The 20603-nt window shown below is 41.9% G+C and overlaps 1 protein-coding gene across 6 annotated transcripts; it reads right to left on the bottom strand.

Moving 5' to 3' along the window:
• Window positions 1-867: 867 nt before the first annotated feature.
• LOC108024569 (serine/threonine-protein phosphatase 2A 56 kDa regulatory subunit epsilon isoform) lies at window positions 868-20459 on the bottom strand. 6 transcript variants are annotated; one of them, XM_050888545.1, is made up of 11 exons: window positions 20232-20459; window positions 18345-18496; window positions 4341-4404; window positions 4122-4290; window positions 3234-4041; window positions 2967-3166; window positions 2707-2901; window positions 2453-2643; window positions 2048-2381; window positions 1741-1970; window positions 868-1682 (listed from the first exon to the last, which is right to left on the bottom strand). In XM_050888545.1, exons 5-11 carry the CDS (start codon window positions 3370-3372, stop codon window positions 1397-1399), a joined length of 1575 nt encoding a protein of 524 aa, XP_050744502.1. In that variant the 5' UTR covers window positions 3373-4041; window positions 4122-4290; window positions 4341-4404; window positions 18345-18496; window positions 20232-20459; the 3' UTR covers window positions 868-1396. The 6 variants fall into 6 exon arrangements, with proteins under 6 accessions (XP_050744502.1, XP_043946974.1, XP_043946973.1 ...); XM_044091039.2 differs by lacking the exon at window positions 18345-18496; XM_044091038.2 differs by lacking the exons at window positions 18345-18496; window positions 20232-20459 and adding an exon at window positions 19865-20050.
• Between the last annotated feature and the right edge of the window lie 144 nt (window positions 20460-20603).

Genomic DNA, 20603 nt, shown 5'->3' with positions numbered 1-20603 from the left:
ATCGAGCCTGGAGTGGAAATGTTTCGCAAGATGCCAGTTGTCGTCATATGGGGGTAGTAGAGACTATATGCCAAGCTGAATTTTCCGTAACCTTGTTCTATAAACTATCGTTTGCTTGGTTGTTGGTTGGTTGGTTTCTCTAGCTTAACCTTTTTACAATGCTCCATAGTTGTGTTCATTTCTTTGCCGCTTACATCTCGATTACCGCGCATGCGCCTTTTCCTCAGCCTGGAGATATATCTTTGTGTATTTTTCGCACACTTTACATACATTTATATAGATCAGCGTTTATCGTACGTTATGGTAGTTAATTGTATTCTTAAATATTTATAGATTTTTGCCGGCTCCCTGTCTACTATCTTGGCCCGTTTAGCAGCAACTTCAACAATGTACTAAAACTTGGCTTCGCTTTTGTTTTTCTTGTCTACACTTGAATGCAGAATGCGCAGGCATTTAGCGGGAATTGTTGGAATTTCTGTTTTCGAGAAGTCTTGACGGAGTGTGCAACACTTAAAGCTAAGTAACAAAGTTTCATTCTGGTTGAGAAGGGCGGGGGAGCACAGTTCTCGGATAGTTTATATACAATTCAGTGGGAAATCTGGACTAAGACACGCCGTTCTATGGAGCAATTAAAACAGAACAAAAAAAAACGCGAAATCAAATTCTGAGGATGCAGCGCAGTTTCAACTATTTTACACATTTCAAATGAACGCAAATACTTTGCAAGTGATTGGGGTGTTGTTGTTCTCGTAGTGTTGGGATAGGATGGCTGATCTATGCTAGTTAGCAATATGTTTAGTTAATAATATTCAATGCGCTTCAACAATCGTCAATCCGTTATAGTTATCGCTCTTTTACTTTTCTGCATTTCACTTACTAACATGATTTCTCTTTATTCAACTTGTTTTCGCTTAAACGTAATTAATAATTATGTTTCTTCTTTTTTCTGTAATATATATTATTTATACGTGTCGCGCACGTGTATGTGTGTGTGTGTTGCTGAAGGTGTAAGATACATTATTTATAAAGATTTCTTTCTTGTATGCCGCACTCAAGCACACACACACGCCCTGGGACCTGGGATCTGATTCAGCTCCCGCTCCAGATTTCGGTTCTACCTCCTTCAACAGCCGCCCAAGCGTCCTGCGGGTCGGCTTGGTTGGTGTCTTGTCAATCGAGTATACATTTTAGTTTTATATTTTTCTGGTTTTAAAGTTTAGCATATGTGTGGTTTAGTATAACTATTTATTTCTCCTTTAGATGTGTGGCCGCTGTCTCTGCCGTTTACGGTTTACGATTTACGATTTACGGTTTACGGATATCGGATAACGCATTTACTGATGTTGGTTTTTCTTTTTGTATTATTATTGTTAGTTTCGGACGCGCCTTGCGTTGCTTAGTTGTCCGCCTTATCCTGTTTGATTTTCGCATTTGTGGTCGCAGGATTATTGTCGCCGCCGGCACCGCCGCTGGACAGACTGCCGCTGCTGCTGCTATTCGACTGCTGCTGATGAGAGTTCAGGCCAGCGGTGCTGGGTGGCTGCAGGGACGTTGACGCCGCGGAAGCTGCTGTGTTCGATGTCGTGGCGCTGCCGCCGGCGGTGCGCCCACTAGAACGATTGGATTCGAGTTCGTGCAGCTTCTTCCACAGCTCCTCGCGGTCCCGCTCCCGTTTCTTCTCCCTAAAAAATAAGAGAACATTTATTATTTCTTGATTTCTACTCTGACATCACCACTCACTTTTGCCGCTCCGCCTTGTAGCTGGAGGTCAGCTCATCGAACAGCTTCGAGTTCATTTCCATAAACGTCTTCAACACATTGTAGACGAGCGCCACGATGGTTTGATTCCAGTGCTCCTTGCTGATGCGATAAAGGGCCGGGAACATGATGGGCATGATGACCGCATTGTTCTCCTCGATGAGCGACATGGCGTACTCATTGTTCCACAGATAAAGTGCTCGCTCAGCAACCTGCAGGAAGGAGATTGAACATTTTGATATAGATTCCCTATAAAACTTAGTAGGCTTTCGGTAATCTCTCGACTTACCTGAAAATGTGGACTGGACACGCATTTTGCAATCTGACGGAACAGCGGCTCCTGGATCTTGACAAACTGCGGCGGATCGATCACGTCGAGAATCTCCTCGATCTCGCCCAGGAACATGACCTCCTTCTGGGAACACGTCTTGGGCCAGAACTTTAACAGGCCACGCACCACCGGTTCGGTAAGGAATGGGTCCTTCTCTAGGAATTGTACAATGCAATACGCCAGTTGAGCGTGGTAGAGCGACAGGCATTTGACTTTGTGCAGTGGCAATAGGACCTTAACCAGAAACTGCTTGTGTTCGGCCTTCAGGGGCAAGGCGAATCCGTTGATGATACTAGACGAATAAACAAAAACAAAGCCGATTCATATTTGTATATTTGCTAATTCTGCACATGCTAAACATACCTGCCAAGGATTTCCAAAAGCTCACCGACGCCATTAAAGTGCTCCGTCTCGTAAATGAATCGCAAGAATATGTTGTTGATTTGTTTTCGTATAAAAGCCCGCAGTCCCAAAAATTTCCCGTATATGCGATGCAACACCGTCTTCAGAAAGTCCCGCTCCCTGGGATCCTCAGAGTCGAAAAGTTCCAACAGCTATTGAACAAATAAAAACTATTAGTAAACTAGAAAGTGTAATGTGCTAAATCAAACACTCACCTGCAAAACGAACTTTTGATCGATCACACGCTTGCCAATCGTCGCCTGGAAGTCCTGAGACTCCAGGAACCGCAAGAACACCTCGTACACCAGCTGCAGGTGTGGCCAGGAAGCCTCCAGAGTCGGGTCATCCTCCTCGGGATCGAAATCGGGATTCTCACTGGGCGGCAACGTGCGAAATAGGTTGCAAGAAATCTAGTAAAAGAAAATATTTACATTTTAGTTTATGAGTTGTTTGATAATATAATCTCCATATTTACCATGCGAATTATTTCCGGGTAAACCGGTTCCGTAAGCACACCGCGCCCATGTGTTATATAGGTGGATAGGTCATTGAGCGCGGCCCGTTTGATCTCCTTGCCCTTCAAGTCCGTCACGGGATCCATAAAGTCAAAGGACACGCAACACTGGCGCAGCTTCCGTATGAATAGCTCCTCCTGTTCTAGGCTGGAGCACTCAGCTGGAAGTAAGAAATGGGATTAGGTTGTATAACAATTTAAGAAAGATTTAACTTAAAGGGTTAATACCTTTTAACGGCGGCAATTGCTGCAGCTCAACATCCTGAGAATTTCTGTAGCGCGAGGAACCCTGACTCTTTTTACCCTTCTTCTTGAGCGAACGTTTGGCGAACGGGTCGATTCGATCCACAAACGTGCCCGATGACATCTTTTCAGATTTGGGTTCGTTTGAATCGATGGCGGTCTCCGTGGCTGTCTGTGTGGTATTCAGCTTGCCGGCTTTGTTTTTAACGCTTGCCACTGAAAATTGATCGGCTGCACCGCCACCAGATGCACTGGCAGCTGCTGCTGCTCCTCCTCCCTCCTCCTCGCCTGCGCCTTGGCCTTTGCCCTCGCCAACGCCCTCGTCGCCGTCTTCGCCGAAATCGCTGTTCAGGATCTCGACTGGCCGTTTGTTGCGTGATTTGCGTAGCCAACCGAAAATTTTATGTGTTATGTTGGCGACTTTTGCGGTTGAGTTTGGCGTCTTGCAATTGTTATTCCTACCCTTGGGTAAGCCCAACAGCTCTACAGCGCCTTCTGCCTCTCCGGGTTCCTGACCAATGTGCAACTGCAACTGCAACGGCTGCTGCAACTGCAATTTCTGCTTGCTCTTCCCCTTTTTCCCCTTGAAAGCGATCGCCTGCTGCTGCTGCTGCTGGAGTTGCTGGATCAGCTTCTGTTGCTGGGTAATGTTGATGGCGGTATTAAAGCGGTAACGACTTATCTTGGCATCTATCTGTTGGTTACTCGGGGGGGGCGTTAAATTTGTTATACTCCTCTCGTCTTGAACCGCTTTTGCTTGTTGCTGCTTAAATTCGTTACAGTTGTATGTACACTGGAATAAAGTGGAGGGCAATCAATTAGCTCACGCTGACTTCATGGGGCTCAATTTATCAGTCGGCGGCAGCAACTCACCTGTTTTCTTTTTGTTTGCTGTACTTGTTTGTTGATTTTTGTATTGTTTACTGGAGGGATTGTTGCATTTGCGATGCGCCTTACTCTGGTTTAATACTCTCGCTTAGCTTCTACGTTGGTTGCTCCTCAGATGGAACCTTTTTCTGCGCTGCTGCTGCTGCTGCTGCTCCTGAATGGCACATCAATTTGGTTAACTGAGAAAGAGCTGCTGCTGCTTACTGCTGATTGCTGCATTCACATAGTAATTCGCGCTTGCTTCTATGGATATTTGGCATCATATGCACTGCAATCGAAAAGAGACATATGGGGTTTTGTCAGTTAGATAGGTTCTTATCGGTGTAAATAACTCAAAAATTGACACAGTGCGGTGAAAGGCACAAAAAAGCCCCAAAGAGTCTGATAAAATGAAACATTCAGGTGTATCTAATCGTTGGCTTTGCAGGTGCGTTTGTGTGTGCGTTGGGGAGATAAAGGCTTTGCCTGTGATTTCTTTGTTACCAGATAACACAGATAGCTGATAAAAAATATAATGGGGACTGTGGCAACACCGAAAACTAAGGTGAGCGTTCAAATTCTAAAAAGCAAGCGATTTTTGCAGGTATTTTTGCCCACCTTTAAATATGAATAGTATATCCCACTTTAAATTCTTTCCTCTCCTTAAGAAACTGATTTTATTAATTGCCATATATATGGACCTTCGTGTTAATATGGTGTTTTTCGTTAATCAATTTCCTTACTTTCGCCGGAAAACTCAGTGAACAACAAAGGAAACGTACCATGTGCAACATTTGCACTTGCAATCTGTCTCCTGATTGATTGATTGATTGACGTATGGCAATTGCTGAGTCCTGAATTCGTATCCCGCCAGCTGAACTTTCCCTGGCAGACCTCGAAAACCGAAAAACCAAAAGCACTTTCCCAAAACCGCAAGCCCAGAATGTGGCCAACTTGGGGCTCAGCCTTTTTTCTCTCGGTTTCCAACTGTAACTGACTGTTAAATTAAATTTAGCATGGCGTCTAAATTAAATCAAAACGAGCCCGGAAAAGCCATTGACCGGAAACTAGATGCCGCTGTCATCGTGAACGGAAATGAAGCCAAATGAAGGACGCGTCGCCCAGGCTGGCAGGGAAAACTCATTCATTTGCATGGTTTGTTTCGAGATGGGGGAGAAATCTAGCCCAGGCTGAACTTCAATTTGAGGGAAATGGCTGGTCGGGCCAGGAAAGTGTACGACTGTGTGTGCTGAGTGGCTGCTGCACAGTTTTCACTTCGAGGACGACATTGCACATGGCGGAACTTGTTCGGTGTTTCCAGTTAGGCACACAAATTTGCACAAATGCAAGTCAAACCGACTGCCCACCGTCGATTTCCAGGCGAAAACATGTTTAACATGTCGCACACACTCGCCTCGCTCATCGGCTCAGCAACACCCACATGCCGGGGAGCTGGAAATAAAAGAGCCAGAAAATAAACCAACTACTGACTGACTGGGACCACAAGGCGTATGAGTGACAAACAGGTAAATGCGATCAACTTGGCTTGGGCCAGCTGCCTGTCCGCTTGTCTGCCTGTCTGCCGGTGGAAATGGAAATCGAGACGCGTGGGTGTCTTTGCACTGACAGAAAAACATCAACGAATGTGGGGTAATGAAAATGTTTCAATATTTCATTAAAGCAGTAACATGTTCATTGAGAAAAATCCTATGCTCTTGACAAATCACACATGTTTTTGTCAACAAGGAGTTTGCTTTCTATTATAAATACTATATTTATAAGATTTATATTTAAAAGCACATAACTTTCATGTTTCTAATATTTTAAGAGATAATATCAAATAAAAACATTTTAGTTCAAACCCATTAAGCAGTCATAAGTTTGTCGCCCTCTCATTTCAGCCGCCACACAATCAGTGCACAACAGTGTTGCAAAACGATATTTATGCTTTTTTTCCAGTGTTTGATAAACCAAAATACGCATGTGTGTGAGTTGGCCAGCCGGAACTCACTGGGTGGTAAAAAAAAGAGCAAAATAGAGAGAGTGGGTGCGAGTGGAGAGTGAAAAGTTTGCACAGCTGCCTTTGACGGAGGCCTTTTTGTACTTGGTTTCCAGGTTGAGTGACGGTGGTCAGCGCTTTTCAACGCGCTGCCCTGTTAATAATTGAATTTCTGCACTGTTTTTTCGCTTTAATTTGTTTCAATCACCTTCGCTGGGGGCGGGACCTGCGAGCGAGCAAACACAATGTCAGCCCCGACGTGACATTCAATATGGGGGCGCAGAGGAGCGACGACAGCGATTCTAGAAGACTGGGCTGGCCATTTATTATGCTATTTTATATAAAACCATCAACGGGGCACTCTGACCAGAGCGCGCCCAGCACAGCCCAGCCCAAAAGTCCCAAGACAAATGACCGAAAACAACAATGGCTGACCATTAGGCTCACAGTATTCCCCTTTAATGTGTGTGTTGTGCGTGTGACCTTATGACATTATTTACTCAGCAGTGGTAGCGAAATTCCCCAGCATATCATCGTGGAAAACAATAACAAATAAGCAGAGAGGAGGGCTCACAAAATAATGAGACAAGTCCGCTTTGTGGCCACTGCTATTCACTTTGGCTCTGCTTTAGTTCTCCTCCACTGTTTTGTTTTGCTTTTGCTTGTGCTGTGCTTTGTTCCCCCGTTGTTTTCTACTCTTTCTGCGAGCATTTATAAGATTTTCGCCGCCCAACCACTAAAACACAGTCATCGTTTTGGTCATCTAATGACTAAGCGCCAGTCGACAGGCGGCAGTCGACAGCCTTCGCCTACTCGTTGGTGGGAAATTATTTTCCCACCCTAGGCCTCCTTAATTAGAGATGGCAATGCTTCGACAGCAATATCGATTTTATCGATTGGAGCCCACAATTCTTTATCGATTAACTTGAGGCTTCAAAATATAAGGACAAGCAGTATATGGTTGTTATATGCTTCTTGCAAACGACAGCATATCTCGATAAAATCTACGCTTCTATGTATTTTCCTGTCACTTATCAAGGATGTCACCCCACCATTGGTGATTGCCAGCTCTAAACCACATATACACCACTTGTGTACTATAGCTCATCCTGCCTCCTCCTTCCATAGTGTGCATTTGACGCATGTCTATTGGTTTCCCAGCTATAATCAATAAGCTAAATAAAATGTTCGAGGGCGAGAACAGCTTTCGAACGTTACCAAAAGTAGCATTAAACTTTCGTCCAACTATTCCATGTCCTACATTACTTGCTTAGCAAGCAGCTGGCATTTTATTCTGCTATCTTTTTCAGAAATAAGGTCTATACACTCTTGTGAATTGTAAAACAAAATCGTATTATATTGGTTGTGTTTACTATCGAGTTTACCTATCTTAATCTGATTCATTATCAGAGAGCAGGTTGTTATCATTGTAAACCATGCCTGTCCCACTCATATAGTAGATTATAAAAGAATTAGCAATTCCATTTTGATGTTTGTTTATACTTAATTTTAATAATTAGAAGAGATTATTGTCTTGTTATTTTAAATAACTGTGTATAACTAGTTTATGATTACTTCAAATTCAACCATTAAAGTAATTGTAGTTTCGTTTAGTTTGTCATAAACAATAATAGCAGTAAGCCTTTTAGGGAAAGCACCATTCATTTTTACAGCCTTCGTTTCAGTTTTCTTGTTCGTACTTCCCCATTCCATTCCATTGAGTAGTTGGCAAATATTTAATGCATATTTGTATTGATTTTTGATATGGCTCATTTGTTGACTTTGGGAAACAACGACTCGTCCAGCATTTAAGGTGGATTTTAATGCCACCTAAATACCACTTTTCTATGGTGTTTATTTAGTGTACGATTTCCAGGTTCTCAGAGGGTTTTCTCGCACACTTTTTTATGGTTTTATGTAATGCAAAGTGACACGATGATAAGCAGAATTTCCCCTTTTCGCCACTTTCACCCTTGCGTCGCATTCCACACTCCAGTGTGAAAATATTGCGCACTGTTTTCGTTTTTGCTACGTACTTGAAACGTGTCTAAAGGAATTGTGAGGGGCTGGCTGCAGACGGTTTTCCAAGCGGGGAAAACTGTGGAAAAACTACGCAGTAAATGCTGCTGCTCCTCCTCCTCCTACTCAAAAAAACAGCACAAACATGGGGCACTTGGCAAAATCCTTTTGTGCAACGCACGAGAGATGAGTTCATGGTCGGTGAGAATTCTCCAGTCGTAGTCGTCGTCGTCGTCTATAACAATCTCCATCAGGGCATGACAGTGAAAATGCGAGAGATGAAAACCGAGCGGCGAATGCGAATGCATCAAATTACAAATTACTGGCATGCACAGGGAGTTTGAGTCTGAGTTTAGTGGCAAAAATTATAAACTGCGTTTCATTGCGTGCCCACGTACTTGGTAAATCATCAAAGCTGCCAGCATGAAATTGATTTCTATACGGTAATGGTAATTATCGATGAAAGCCTGTTGCTGTGGGCGGTCTTGGCTGCACCGGGAAAAAATTATTTTGAATTTAAGAAGCATTAAAACTGAGAAAAAGTTGGTTAGAATCTGATCATACTTCAAGTATAGGTATAGAAAAAATCAAAGCCTATGAACTATCTTACTTAAATTATCTTTTCTGTTTAATAATTCTATAAAAATATCTTTTACATTTAAAGAAATTCAACAATTTCACCACAATAGATAAACCAACGTGGCCTGCTGAAAATTTCCATTGCGCATTTTCTGCAAAAATAAGAACTGAGGGAGGGACCACACCAGTCAGACAGTCACTCAGTCAGTCAAACCTTGACCTTATCGCAATGGATACACACTGTCCCCGTATTGATAGCATGGAATCAATCAAATCAGCGCAGAGCCATTAAGTTTACATATGCAACAGCTTTTCCGACCCTTTGCCTCGTTAAGCGGAAGGCAAACCGGAGTGAAATAAAAACTGAGAACTTGCCACACATGTGCCAAGTGCAAAATGCAAATATATCTGCATGTATCTCGCACTCCACCCTGGTGTTTTCCACCACCCACTTGTCCTTCCAGCACCCGCCGCCAGCATATGCAAGAATAATGCACTGTTTAATTTACATAAAGTGAAAGGAAATGGAACAATAAGTTTTATAAGATTTCAAGCCCCAGCCAGGACCATCAGCAACATCAACAGCCGTGGCAAAAACATCAACAGAGAAGCCGCATCAGCATCAACATCAGCATCATCAGCTGCACAAGAAGCGAAAGTTTGCACAATGTAAGCACTTGGGCCGCTCAGCGTGTGCCCTCCAGGCATCCACGACGGCCATCATAGCCAGCCGCACACTGAGCGAAATGAGGACTTCATCTTGAATTTTGCAAATATGCTAAGAGAGCTATTCATTTACAACAAGTTTACAACATTTCTAGTTCTAAAAGTCTTCCAAGTCAGATTTTATTTTATTTTTTGCTATTTGCATATTATGCTAAGAAAAGCTTCATATTACTATTAATTGTTCTCACAGATCTGTAATACTTTAAACTATCTACACACAAATGAACCTAACTTACTATATAACTATCACCGCTTGAAATCTCCACGTTAAAACAGCATGATTACCTTTCTAAGGTTCCAAAAAACCCAATATATACATTTATAAAACCAAAACTAATATTATCAACAAAACTAAACAGACAATACTTTCCCTAATCTACTCAAAATTATTCCATGCTTTTATCAAGTGAATTTAAAGGAAAGGCAGTGCCTTTTGTGTTATTTTCCGTGAATATAGTGACGCAAGCCAAAAATATTTTAACATGTTCCCCACTCAAAACATCTAACATTGCAGCAGTCTTCCAAAATAGAAAATAATATTTCCACCTATGTACGCTAATTGAAGCTAATCAAGGTCGATTAAAGTAATAAATGCCACATGTGTTTGTGTAATTTTAGAGTCAAGAGGGAAAAAGGAAGGAATTCAAATGTGCTTTTATGCACGTTTTCATTTATATTTGTAATTTAAGTGCCAGAAAATGGGTTCTTATAGTCTTAGAATACGTAGGAATAATAAAAATCGATAAAATTGGAAAGCCAAAAATAAATCTGAACTGGTTGTGTGATCTAAAAGAACCATTTCGAATATTTTGAACTTTTTTAATGGAATTTTCCTGAGTGAACCACCGCCGAAAAGCAGAAAACACAATTGTAAATGTCACGAGTGGGTGGTCAGTCACCATTGAGGACAAGGGAAAAGTCTTTCTCCGGCAACTGCTGTTGTTCATTCTTTTTGGAAATGGAGAAAAACCCCTGGCGCCTCCTCATCTCCTCCATCACTCGACATTTCTCTGGGCTGCATTTTTGATTTGTTTTGGTTGACTTTGGCGCAGGATACACACCACATGTACACCGAGCCAACGAAATTAGAAGAAATTTCCAAGGGAATTTGGGTCACTTTGGGACCCAGTATGGCAACTGCGTAAATCGTAGCACAACTTGTTATAACATGGTAAAGCGCTATTAAACATTCAAGACACTTAACAAGCGCAAGATGAACAACAGAAGCAGTAATAAATTAAATTAGAAAATACCATGGAGAGGGGAAGGAGGGAGTTGCTCTCGGCCAGAAGACAAAGTTGGCAACTCGATTGAAAAAGTTGCTGGCCAAGTTGAATGGCAGGCAAGCACAATGGCCAAAGCCAAACTATCGATTGATGTTTGTCGAGTTTGCAAAAAAAAGGGGGAGAAAAATAGAGAAAGAGTGCGTTTCGCAGATAACGGATGAGCTTTGCCTAAAAAAGGGTTAACTTTGCCAGTGTCAGCTAATAAAGCTTAGCGAAATAAAATGCATCCGACAGATGCATCAGCATGAATGAGTAGCGAGCTTTTCTTATCAACCCAACGGGGCACAACACACTTATTCGAAAGCCCTAAAGCCACGTTCAAGGTCTTTTACAGTGTATTAATTTCAATTGACAGTATGATTCAATTTATTGATAGCCCACTTAGCTAAGCGCCCTCCCTTGCACCACAAACCACCCACTAGTGAAATTCCAATGGAATGAGGCGCCCTCTTATAGTGAAATACAGAAAACACCTCGCCAAAGTTCAAATGAAAGCAACTCACGCAATGCGACATTGACACAAAGACAAGTAGGAAAAAAAATATAGAAAACGTGGGAAACCGCGGGGAAAGGTGCGGAAAAGCTGGGAAAAGCAGCACTTTATGGGTCACAAAAATAGACCCGACTTTATACTTCTATTTTTGGTATAACACAAGTGTAGAGTGCTCTACGTCAGCACAACGTTGGTTGCGGGAAAAGGAAAACACACATTTTCCTTTTGCGCAATTGAGCATTTATTAACCAAGTGCGTAGGTGGGTGGGTGTGAGCACGTGTTTGTGCAATGCATTTGCCAAGGACTCTGGCTTTTAATGCGAAAAGGATGCACTACCGACAGCAGTCGCTTTCCCTAGTATTTATGTTTAATGTGAATGGCACTTAATTCCGTCTGCAAGTTAGTTCCTGGTAAGCAAAACTCGATGCGAAAAACAGGGTCAAAGAAAATAGTTCCTGGTATACGATTAATCACAGAGCATACAAAAGTATTTCAATTGAAAGGGAATTTGCGATAGTTTTCTGGGATCTGAATCTCCTTTGGTTGGTGTACTATATTCATATGGTAGTAATTAAAAAATTATTTGGAAACTGTAAATGAGATTTTGTTCTGATTATTGGTACCCACTCACATGCCAAAAATTGTTTAAATCGGAACATGCATCAAAAAGTTATAAGCAAATAATGTGTGGAATCTTGGAAACAGCCGATTTGCTGCATGCATATCTCCGTCTCCCTCGCTCTTCCTTTAGCTGACTAAGGGGTATCTAATATTTTTTCTTGCTTGCTTATTCGATTTAAGAAAGAATTTCGTTAACTATTAAGAACCAGTCGATCCACTAATTCAACACATTATCACCAATCTACCCACAGCCCAAGAACTCTACAAAGTGTGGTATTCTAATTTCCAAGCTTGCTTATCTACGGCCCCTTTTAATTTGATTACCACATCTGTCATAGCTTCTAGCCCCGCAAATGCCGAGTGCCTCTGGTTGCCGGTTTTTATGTAAGATATAATTTAACTTATTGCCGAGGTGGAAGGAAAGAAAAAGAGAAAGTGCCACGAAATTAGTTGACAATGTACACAGACCCACAACTAATTGCATCAGCGACAAGTGTTATATGCTCGAGGCGGGGATTTCTGTTTTGGTTTCGGCTTTTGGCTCCATGTATTGTATTATTAAATGGGGGGGCCCAAAACCCAGTCAAGAGCAACAAAACCTATGACGAAATCGTAAAGAGGCGAGAGACAAGACAACAGCAGTCACAACAGTTTCCTCAATTTAATTAAATAATTAAGACCAAGACACACGGCACAGGCGACAGCCTTTGACTAATTGAAAAAGAAAACAGGAAAGCGGCGAAATGAAACATGAGGCTGAAAGAATGCAAATTTTGCGCCAGACGCCGCTCGGTCCAATGAAATGTAGCCCTGCCTATGGCTATAGCGTCACCACCTACAGAGGTATTTCTATATATACACACAGGCAGGTATATAATATATATAGTCTAGTGTTCAGATCTGCGTATGTGCTACTTAGTGAAAAAACAAAGTATATGTGCCAGTGCAAATTCAATGCCAAAGCATGGAAAATTTTCTATTGAAAAGCGCACACCTCTCTCTCGGTTTCTATGGTTTGTATTTTTTTTCCTGCTCGTTTTTTGTTTTTTGGTTTTTCATTTTGTGCTTTTTAATTAAGCGATTTGAGCTGTGATAAGCGGACTTTGTGTGTGGGTGGGCGTGGCGGCCGCCTAATCAAAATCAGCGCAAAAATGTCGCATAAACACAGGCGGCGGCGATGGCGGCACACAAACAAAAGACGATGAAAATGTATCTCAGGGTGAAGAAGATAAGATAAGATAGATAGATATATATATATAAAGAAAACTTGCCACCTGCTGAGGAATTCCTTCGATTGCACCATCTATTTTTGCCAAGTGGTAATTATTAAGTGTGTGCAATGCGATTTTATTTAATTGCTGCAGCTGTCGCCGATTCGAGAGTGTTGTTATTATTGATTTCGTCCATGGCGTTGTTGGGTTTGGCCATAACAAACAAAGACGGGATTAATAATGGAGAAATTCAGGGTCAAATGATTTCATGCCCAAGAATTTTCCCCAATTTAAATTGGTTATAAATAGCCGGCAAAAAAAAAAAAGATAAATTAAGCGTATTTTCACACGCTCCAAACTGCACCTCAAATGGAATATATATGGCAAAACGGAAATTTATTTCATGCCCCCACAGCCACTCGTTTCGAGCTGTAAAAATATCAGCAAAAAGATATTTCTCACTGGCACCGCCGAATTTCCCCCGTCTAAAATTATATTTTTGTGCGGTGAAAAACGTCATTAATTGCCGCAAAAAGCAAAAGGAAAACGGCACAGAAAAACGCAGAGCGAGAATGAGAAAGACGAAAAACGTTTGACATAAAATGTGAAAATATTTCTAAAGATTGCTAGACAGCAGCCGCCAAGTGAATGTAGATGTTCCTAATGGACTTTTCCCTGGCACAGACCACAAACATACACTCTTGCAGCCGGTTTTGCCATGAATAACAATATCGATTAAATGTTGAGCTGATTAAAACTGCCAGTTTATTATGTGCTCGATTCAACGGACATGAGGTCATGGAATAAATGCATCAGACAGTCGAAAATTTGGCAATCGACAATTGAGGGCAACAAAATGCAAAACGGAACATAAGTATTCTGCATCTCTCTGAAACTATTATGGCTATTTATCATCGATGTTTGTCTAATTGACAGGCTGAAAGTAATTAAACTGTTTCAGCAGGTCATCCATTAAAACACAGAAATAGCTAAGTGAATGAACACGTTTCGCTGACGCATTCACAATCAAAAAATCAATATTTACCCAGTGTTTCTCCCCGGAGAAAAATAAATTATCTATCTAGTAACAATACAAATGGGTTGCAATTGAAGTAAGCAAAGCGATGGTGAGTATAAAAATAAATATGCGAACTTATAGACAAGAGAAGAGAAATTTTTAAGTAAGTACCCGTATTGCTCCTGCACCCCACACTTATTCAAGAGGAGAATGTTCTTAAAATCAAGAAGCAATGGGCAAGAACTTGTAGATGAGTTCACATTCTAAAATCAATATTTGTGCAGAACACTCTGTAAAAATATTAATACGAATTGGAATTGGAATCCCAGATTTCCTCCTGCACCCTACACTTATTCAAGAAGAGAATGTTCTTAAAATCAAGAAGCAAAGGGCAAAAACTTTTAGAGTTAACATTCCAAAATCAATATTATTACAAATTACTCTGTAAAAATATTAATACGAATTGGAAGATAAATTTTGAAGTAAATCCCAAAATTACTCCTGCACCGTGCACCTAATCAAGAAGAATATGTTCTTAAAAAGCAAAGGGCAAGCACTTGTAGATGAGTTCACATTCTAAAATCTATATTTGTGCAGAATACTCTGTAAAAATATTAATACGAATTGGAAGAGAAATAATCAAGAAGAAAATGTTCTTAAAATCAAAAAGCAAGAGCTCTCAAGTTTGATTTTCAAGAGGAAGCTGCTCTTAAATAGAGATGAAGCTAAACTTTTAAGTTTGTTTTTATTTTTTATTATTTTATTTTTATTTTTGTTAAATTCAAAAGCGTGCTTTTTTACTAAACCAAATCAGGGTATCCCATTTCCCTGTGGCTAATTGACTTTTTATCGTTTCATTCCGCGGCGCTTTTTCTCATTTCTGGCTGCCACAGCTGATTGCCCCTCTCGTTAGCGAGGCGTGCGAAGTAAAAAATGAATAATTTCGCAAAACAAAGGCACAAATCTGGGGCTCGGCCCAGTAAACGCCGTTTCAGCAAGCCGGGTACAAAAGTCAGACAGTCGTCTAATTATAATGAGAGAAACATTTGCCCTCCACTCAGACGGTCATTAATTTGCGGTGCGCTAAAGATGTTTACATTAGAGTAGTAGTACCGCAGGTTTATACCTCCAGATATATACACACGGCGTTTGCTTATATATTCGAACCACCGCTGGCTAGGTAAATTGTACACATACTCGCACATATTCGCCTAACAAACTAGCAAATAAAATTGATTTTTTCCCATTGCAGCAACGGATTCTCAATTGCCAATAGAACAAACAAACAAACAATCAAACAAAAAGCTTTGACCAGTCTGTAGTTTCCCCTCGAGGCGAACTGGCCATTGCAAATAACGAAAATATTTTCAAGTCAAACACAAAAAACCAGAGAAATGAGAGGGTGGGGCAAACAAAAAATGAAAAAATCAAAAAGCTACAACTGCAAATAGATTGAATAAGCGATTTGTCGAGAATTCTTCTGTAGAGAACTTTACATTTCACAGATACTTTCATGAGATGCATGGGAGGGAATTCGATACAGAAGCAATTCGTCGGGCTGGCTGCAATTTTATACCTTTGTTTACGCCAGGCTAGAGTAAATCAATTCGATTTGAATGGAGTTGAAAGAAATATGGGTTTCGGGCTTTATTTTTAGAGCAGCCAGGAAAGTGCAAGTATGTAGGTGAAAATAAAGGAAGTTTCTGTAGGGAAAACAAAGTAAGGTCATTGATCTGTATGGTATATAAAGAGTCTTTTTTGGTGGATATCAAAATGCAGCGAAGTAATGTGTCACAAAAATTGAAATTCCCAAAAAATATCTACCACAAATTGTTGTAAAATTTCAAATGTAGTTAGCCATACTGAACACTTTTTTCTCCGTGTGAAATTAGGAAAACGGCTTCAAAGAGACGGGCATAACCCGGCAATAACAATCCGCACATAACGAGGTGGGGAAAATGTGAGGGAAAACAGTCCACATAAGGCGGCTAAGAGCCGGGGAGAGTGAGGTCAGTTATGTCAAAGCAGACAGCAGCAATGTGCAGGGGCGAGTGGGTTTTTGTGGTCATTAAGAGGTTAGCAAGCCTCAGCTGGCCGAGGAAAAGAGTCAACAACTGGGCCAGAGGCCCAAGGCAAATTGACTCCGAGCACGCTCTTTAACTTCTGCGGCCAGGCAGAAAAGTTAAAGCTGCAGCGAAATTAACATCGGCTGCCGGGAGAATGTGCGTTTAGCGCCGACAAAAAGGTGAACAGTCGCAAAGCAGGTCGTCCACACTACATGGCCCATAGTAATGCCCCAGAGAGTTGGTAATTTTATAATAGACTCCTCGTCTTTCGCTGGGCAGAGGAGCGCTTCCCATATGCGGTGGCACACTCGTATGCGGAGGCACTTTATGGCAGCCTTACATTCTCCTCTTCATGGTGAAAACTCCGGTGGCCACACAATAAGTGAGCACACAAATTGTTGCACACGCTGGCACGACACTTATTCGGGTTGACTGGCTCGGTTAGCTCGTTAAAATAGTTCACAAATTAAAATACGCCAAGGAAGTGGTCTAGAAACGGGAGAAATCGGTCAAAAAGAAAGTAAATTGGTCCAAATCTATGGGTAATTTATATAGAAATACCGAAACTGTCATTATAATTCAAAATTGATGGCAAAATTATTTTTTTTCCAGAGGTCAAGTAAGGTTAATGGGTCCCAAATAAACCCATTAATGATAAGTGGGCAGCAAAATCTACTTGGTCTGTGGTTGCAAATTTGAATTCAAACAACGAAAATGGGAGCGAAACGCCTTAACCGCCGAAATAAAAATAACAATAAAAATCGTACAGCTTGTGGAGCAACTTTTTCAAGTGGTTCGGTTCTGTCCACAGCAAGTTAAAAAAAGATATTTTCACAAGCTGCTAATGATTTATGGATAGCACCTCCAAGTTTGCGTAAGGTTTTCAAGCAGAGCTACTCGAAAAATAGGGATTCTAAGCCGCGTCTTCAAGTGCAAGCCATATTTGATGGGAACCATGACGTCAAAGCCAAGTTAACTACCGCGAAACAGTGGGCCAGCTGTGCTTTTTAGCCAACACAAATGCGGCGAAAAGCAGTTAATGGCAGGTGACAAACCCGCTTGGACAAACAACGTAGAAAGATAGACGATCGACAGCTAGAGAACTGGAAATAACATCGCTGGAAAACTCAAGTACCCCGCCAGGCGATGATCTTGTTTTCTTCGCCACTTAATTGCACACAAGTCACGTTCAGTTTGGGGACTCTCCGCTGGGCGTGATCGGTGGTCATATGGGGATTATTGGCTATAATGGCTCAATTCCAGGGCAGTGCAAGGGCCTTGTCGCCTCGGTGACAGGTGAACCCGAAATGATTTACCAATTTGACACATTTATGCTAATTTCGAGTAGGCTCGACGAATCTCGTGTGTCCCCACACACGTACGTATCAATTGGAACTTGTTAATTTGCCGAGCAGGTTCTGCCCCTACCGCCCCCCTGCCCCTCCTCCGATCCCGCGCCCATAAACCACTTAACCCCTTCATCGCCGCCGTCTGGAAATCACTCAATCAATTAGAACCAGTTCTTTGACTGCCTTTCGGGGCTGTCGCAGATTAACCCCAGGCGAGTATTTACTTTAATTGTTAGGGAATTTTTTATTTGGTATTGCTATTGGCATTCGGGGCGATATTTGATCTAACACTTTAGAGGAATTCGAAAGTCTAACAAGATTTTTAGATTGAAATAGCAACAGAATTTTAGATGGTCATCAAGGTTGGAAATATTAAACATTTAATATTTTAATAATATAATTAATATTATTAAAATTACATGACTTTTATGTTAATATGATTATAGTTTAGAATAGAATATTGAATTACTTCATTGTACATTTAAACTAATCTATTCTAAGCAGTTTCTACAACCCGACTTCCTTGACATATGGCAGCACAAGTTTTAAAACTAAGAAAGATTTCTGGCGAAGAAATCTTTGAGTACTAATTACAACAATTTTAATTATATTTTTTCCGGTACCCGGTACTAAATATTATTCACAAATTCCCCTTAAAAACTCTTCAGCCTTCGGAACTCGTGTGTACTTGGTGAATCATTATGGGTTATTCGAGATATGACAGATAGTAGTGCATTTGTCATGTGGGCAATCTAAGGGTTAAGCATTGGACGGAAACGGGGCAAGCTTTGGGCCCAAAATGGTTTCGATTCGAGCCGAATTCGAATTGTTGTGGGCCAACTTCCGTTGGTCTTGGCATACCTTTCTCGTTTTCTCGGCTTGTGATTCTCGGTTTCTGCGTTTCTCAGTGATTTCTCAGTTTCTCACAGCGGCGGCTCTCCCGTTTGCACGGCACGAAGATGCTTTTTTGCCTTTGCTTGCTTTCTAGCACTGCTTGCTGGGTTTCACTGTAGCTGTGTGTATAGCAGTTGACATAATTGAATTAAAACTGTAGTTCACGGGAGAATTTCGCACAACGCATCGCGAGGGGGCGGTGGATTCGAGAGGGGGGCGGGGTCCGAGTGGGGTCAACACATGTAAATGCGGTGTCAAAGCAAAATACACAAAAAGATCTTAAAAGTGTTTTGGTGTGTGTGTGTGGAGAATGGGAAAAACGGGAGAGTGTGAATGTGAATGGGAAGGGAGAGAGGATGAGAGGATAAGAGGATGAGTGAAAAGGTGAGAGAGCGCAGCTGTTTTGATGGGGCTCTTTCGGTATTGCTCTTTCTTTCGCTTCACTTTGGTTTGTTGATTCCTTTCCTCTATTTTTCTTTTAATTCTTTTCCTTTTTTGCAGTAAGATTAGGTAACTTGTGTCTATATGAACATAATTCTTAACACATTTTACTGCTTGACACACACACTTATCATAAATATGTATGTTTCACACACACTCGCACACAGCGACACACTCGGTGCGAGAGAGACACACACACGCACGCGGCAACAAAATCGATATTCTAAAAATAATATAAGTAAAAAATATATATGCATATACGAATTCTAAACGAATCTTCTCCTCAATACGCATGAGTGTGTGTGTGTCTGTGCGCTGTGTGAGCTGGCGAATGTAATTACACATTTATTTATTTATTAAAACTTTTGAGAAACACCGAATTGCGTCTGGGGATTTAGCCGCTTACTGCGCACTTGAAAAATTTGCATTCGCCTTGGAAATCTGGCTTGAATTTGCACTCGGCTTTGTTTAGTTGCGTTTTTTCGTTTTGCTCTTTTTGGGGATTGGATTTTTTGATTTTTTTTTCGGCTGCAGAATATATTAAAAACCGACTGTGTATGTGTGTGTGTGTATTTAAAAGATTTCTATATCTTTTGCACCCAACCGACGACGAAGGCGGCATACGTATGCGCAATTTTTGGGCTGCTAGCAGCTCTGTTAAGTGTCACCGTTTACCAACACGCCATCTACAACTGCGGGAGAGCAGATGAGAGCGGCGGACGGAGAGTGAAGATACGACGAAGGCGGCATACGGCAGCTGTGGGGAGATATTTTTTTCTTCGCCCGCTCTCTCTCCCTCTCTTTTGCACATGTGTATATACTATACGCGAGGGCTCTCTCACCAGCAGTACTGCAACTATTTTCCCTATTGTTATTGTTTCTTTTCTCCGGCCAACCTTCCGTCGGGTCGTATTCAAACTCTAGCTTCACCCCAGTTCCCTATTTGCGATTACTCATTTGGCTGTTAGTTCGTTACCACTGTGCCAGATTTCTGGGTGAGAGCGTGGTGAGTTTCGTTTTCAAGTTGCGCCGCCGCCTCAACCCACCACAATAGACTGCTCTCTCCGTTCGGCGGCTCGCTCTCTCTCTCTCTCACACGGTCACACTGCAGGTGAGAAATCCGTTGGTCTGCAGCAGGGTCATACTGACAGGACGCCGCTGTTTTTTTTTGTGTTGCTATCGAGGGCGATAACCAAACAAGGCTATCGTTATCGACCTCTCGCTCGCTCTGTGTCTCTCCCTCCCCCTCGCTCTTACGCTCTGTGTGTGGCAGAAATCTCCTTTTCTGCCCTTTTACGCCCGTCTGCTGCGATATTCAGCCTTTTATGTAATTTAGCACAATGTTTGCGTTGCACTGCTGGCGACTGCAGCACACAAAAAAAGCGACGCAACGCAACGCACACTCACACACACCTGAAGTATCCGGGTATTCCCGATGCGATTCGCACTTTTGCACAGCTCCTTTCGGCGGTCTATCGCGCACGCACAGCCACAATTTCACTCGCCTGTCGCGCCGCAATTGTGGACGTTCGCTTTTCGATCGATTTGGGCGGCCGGCAGGTGCGTTTTATGCGACAATCACGAATTTTTTCCAGCGGCAACTAGAATAGTTCACACAGACACCGAAGAAGTGACGCCATCTTTAAAAGTGTTGCAAAGCGCGCGTTTGCCTGAGTGTTGCACAGAGAGCGGGGCCAGTGGTGTGGTGGAATTCACCAGTGGTGAAGAGCAGGCGAATTCAAAAATATAGCTAGGAAATAGCTAGGTTTAACGGAGAGCGGAATT

Source organism: Drosophila biarmipes, chromosome 3R (genome assembly GCF_025231255.1).
Source record: "Drosophila biarmipes strain raj3 chromosome 3R, RU_DBia_V1.1, whole genome shotgun sequence".
Classification (NCBI taxonomy): Eukaryota; Metazoa; Arthropoda; class Insecta; order Diptera; family Drosophilidae; genus Drosophila; species Drosophila biarmipes.
This window is presented reverse-complemented; position numbering and strand designations above follow the sequence as displayed.

Bases quoted from the DNA above. Each gene is read 5' to 3' on its own strand.
- LOC108024569 (XM_050888545.1), bottom strand. From the start codon at position 3,372: ATGTCATCGGGCACGTTTGTGGATCGAATCGACCCGTTCGCCAAACGT. The intron at 2,382-2,452 runs GTATGTTTAGCA...TTATTCGTCTAG, and splicing joins CTTTTGGAAATCCTTGGCAG to TATCATCAACGGATTCGCCT. The intron at 1,683-1,740 runs GTGAGTGGTGAT...CTTATTTTTTAG, and splicing joins TACAAGGCGGAGCGGCAAAA to GGAGAAGAAACGGGAGCGGG.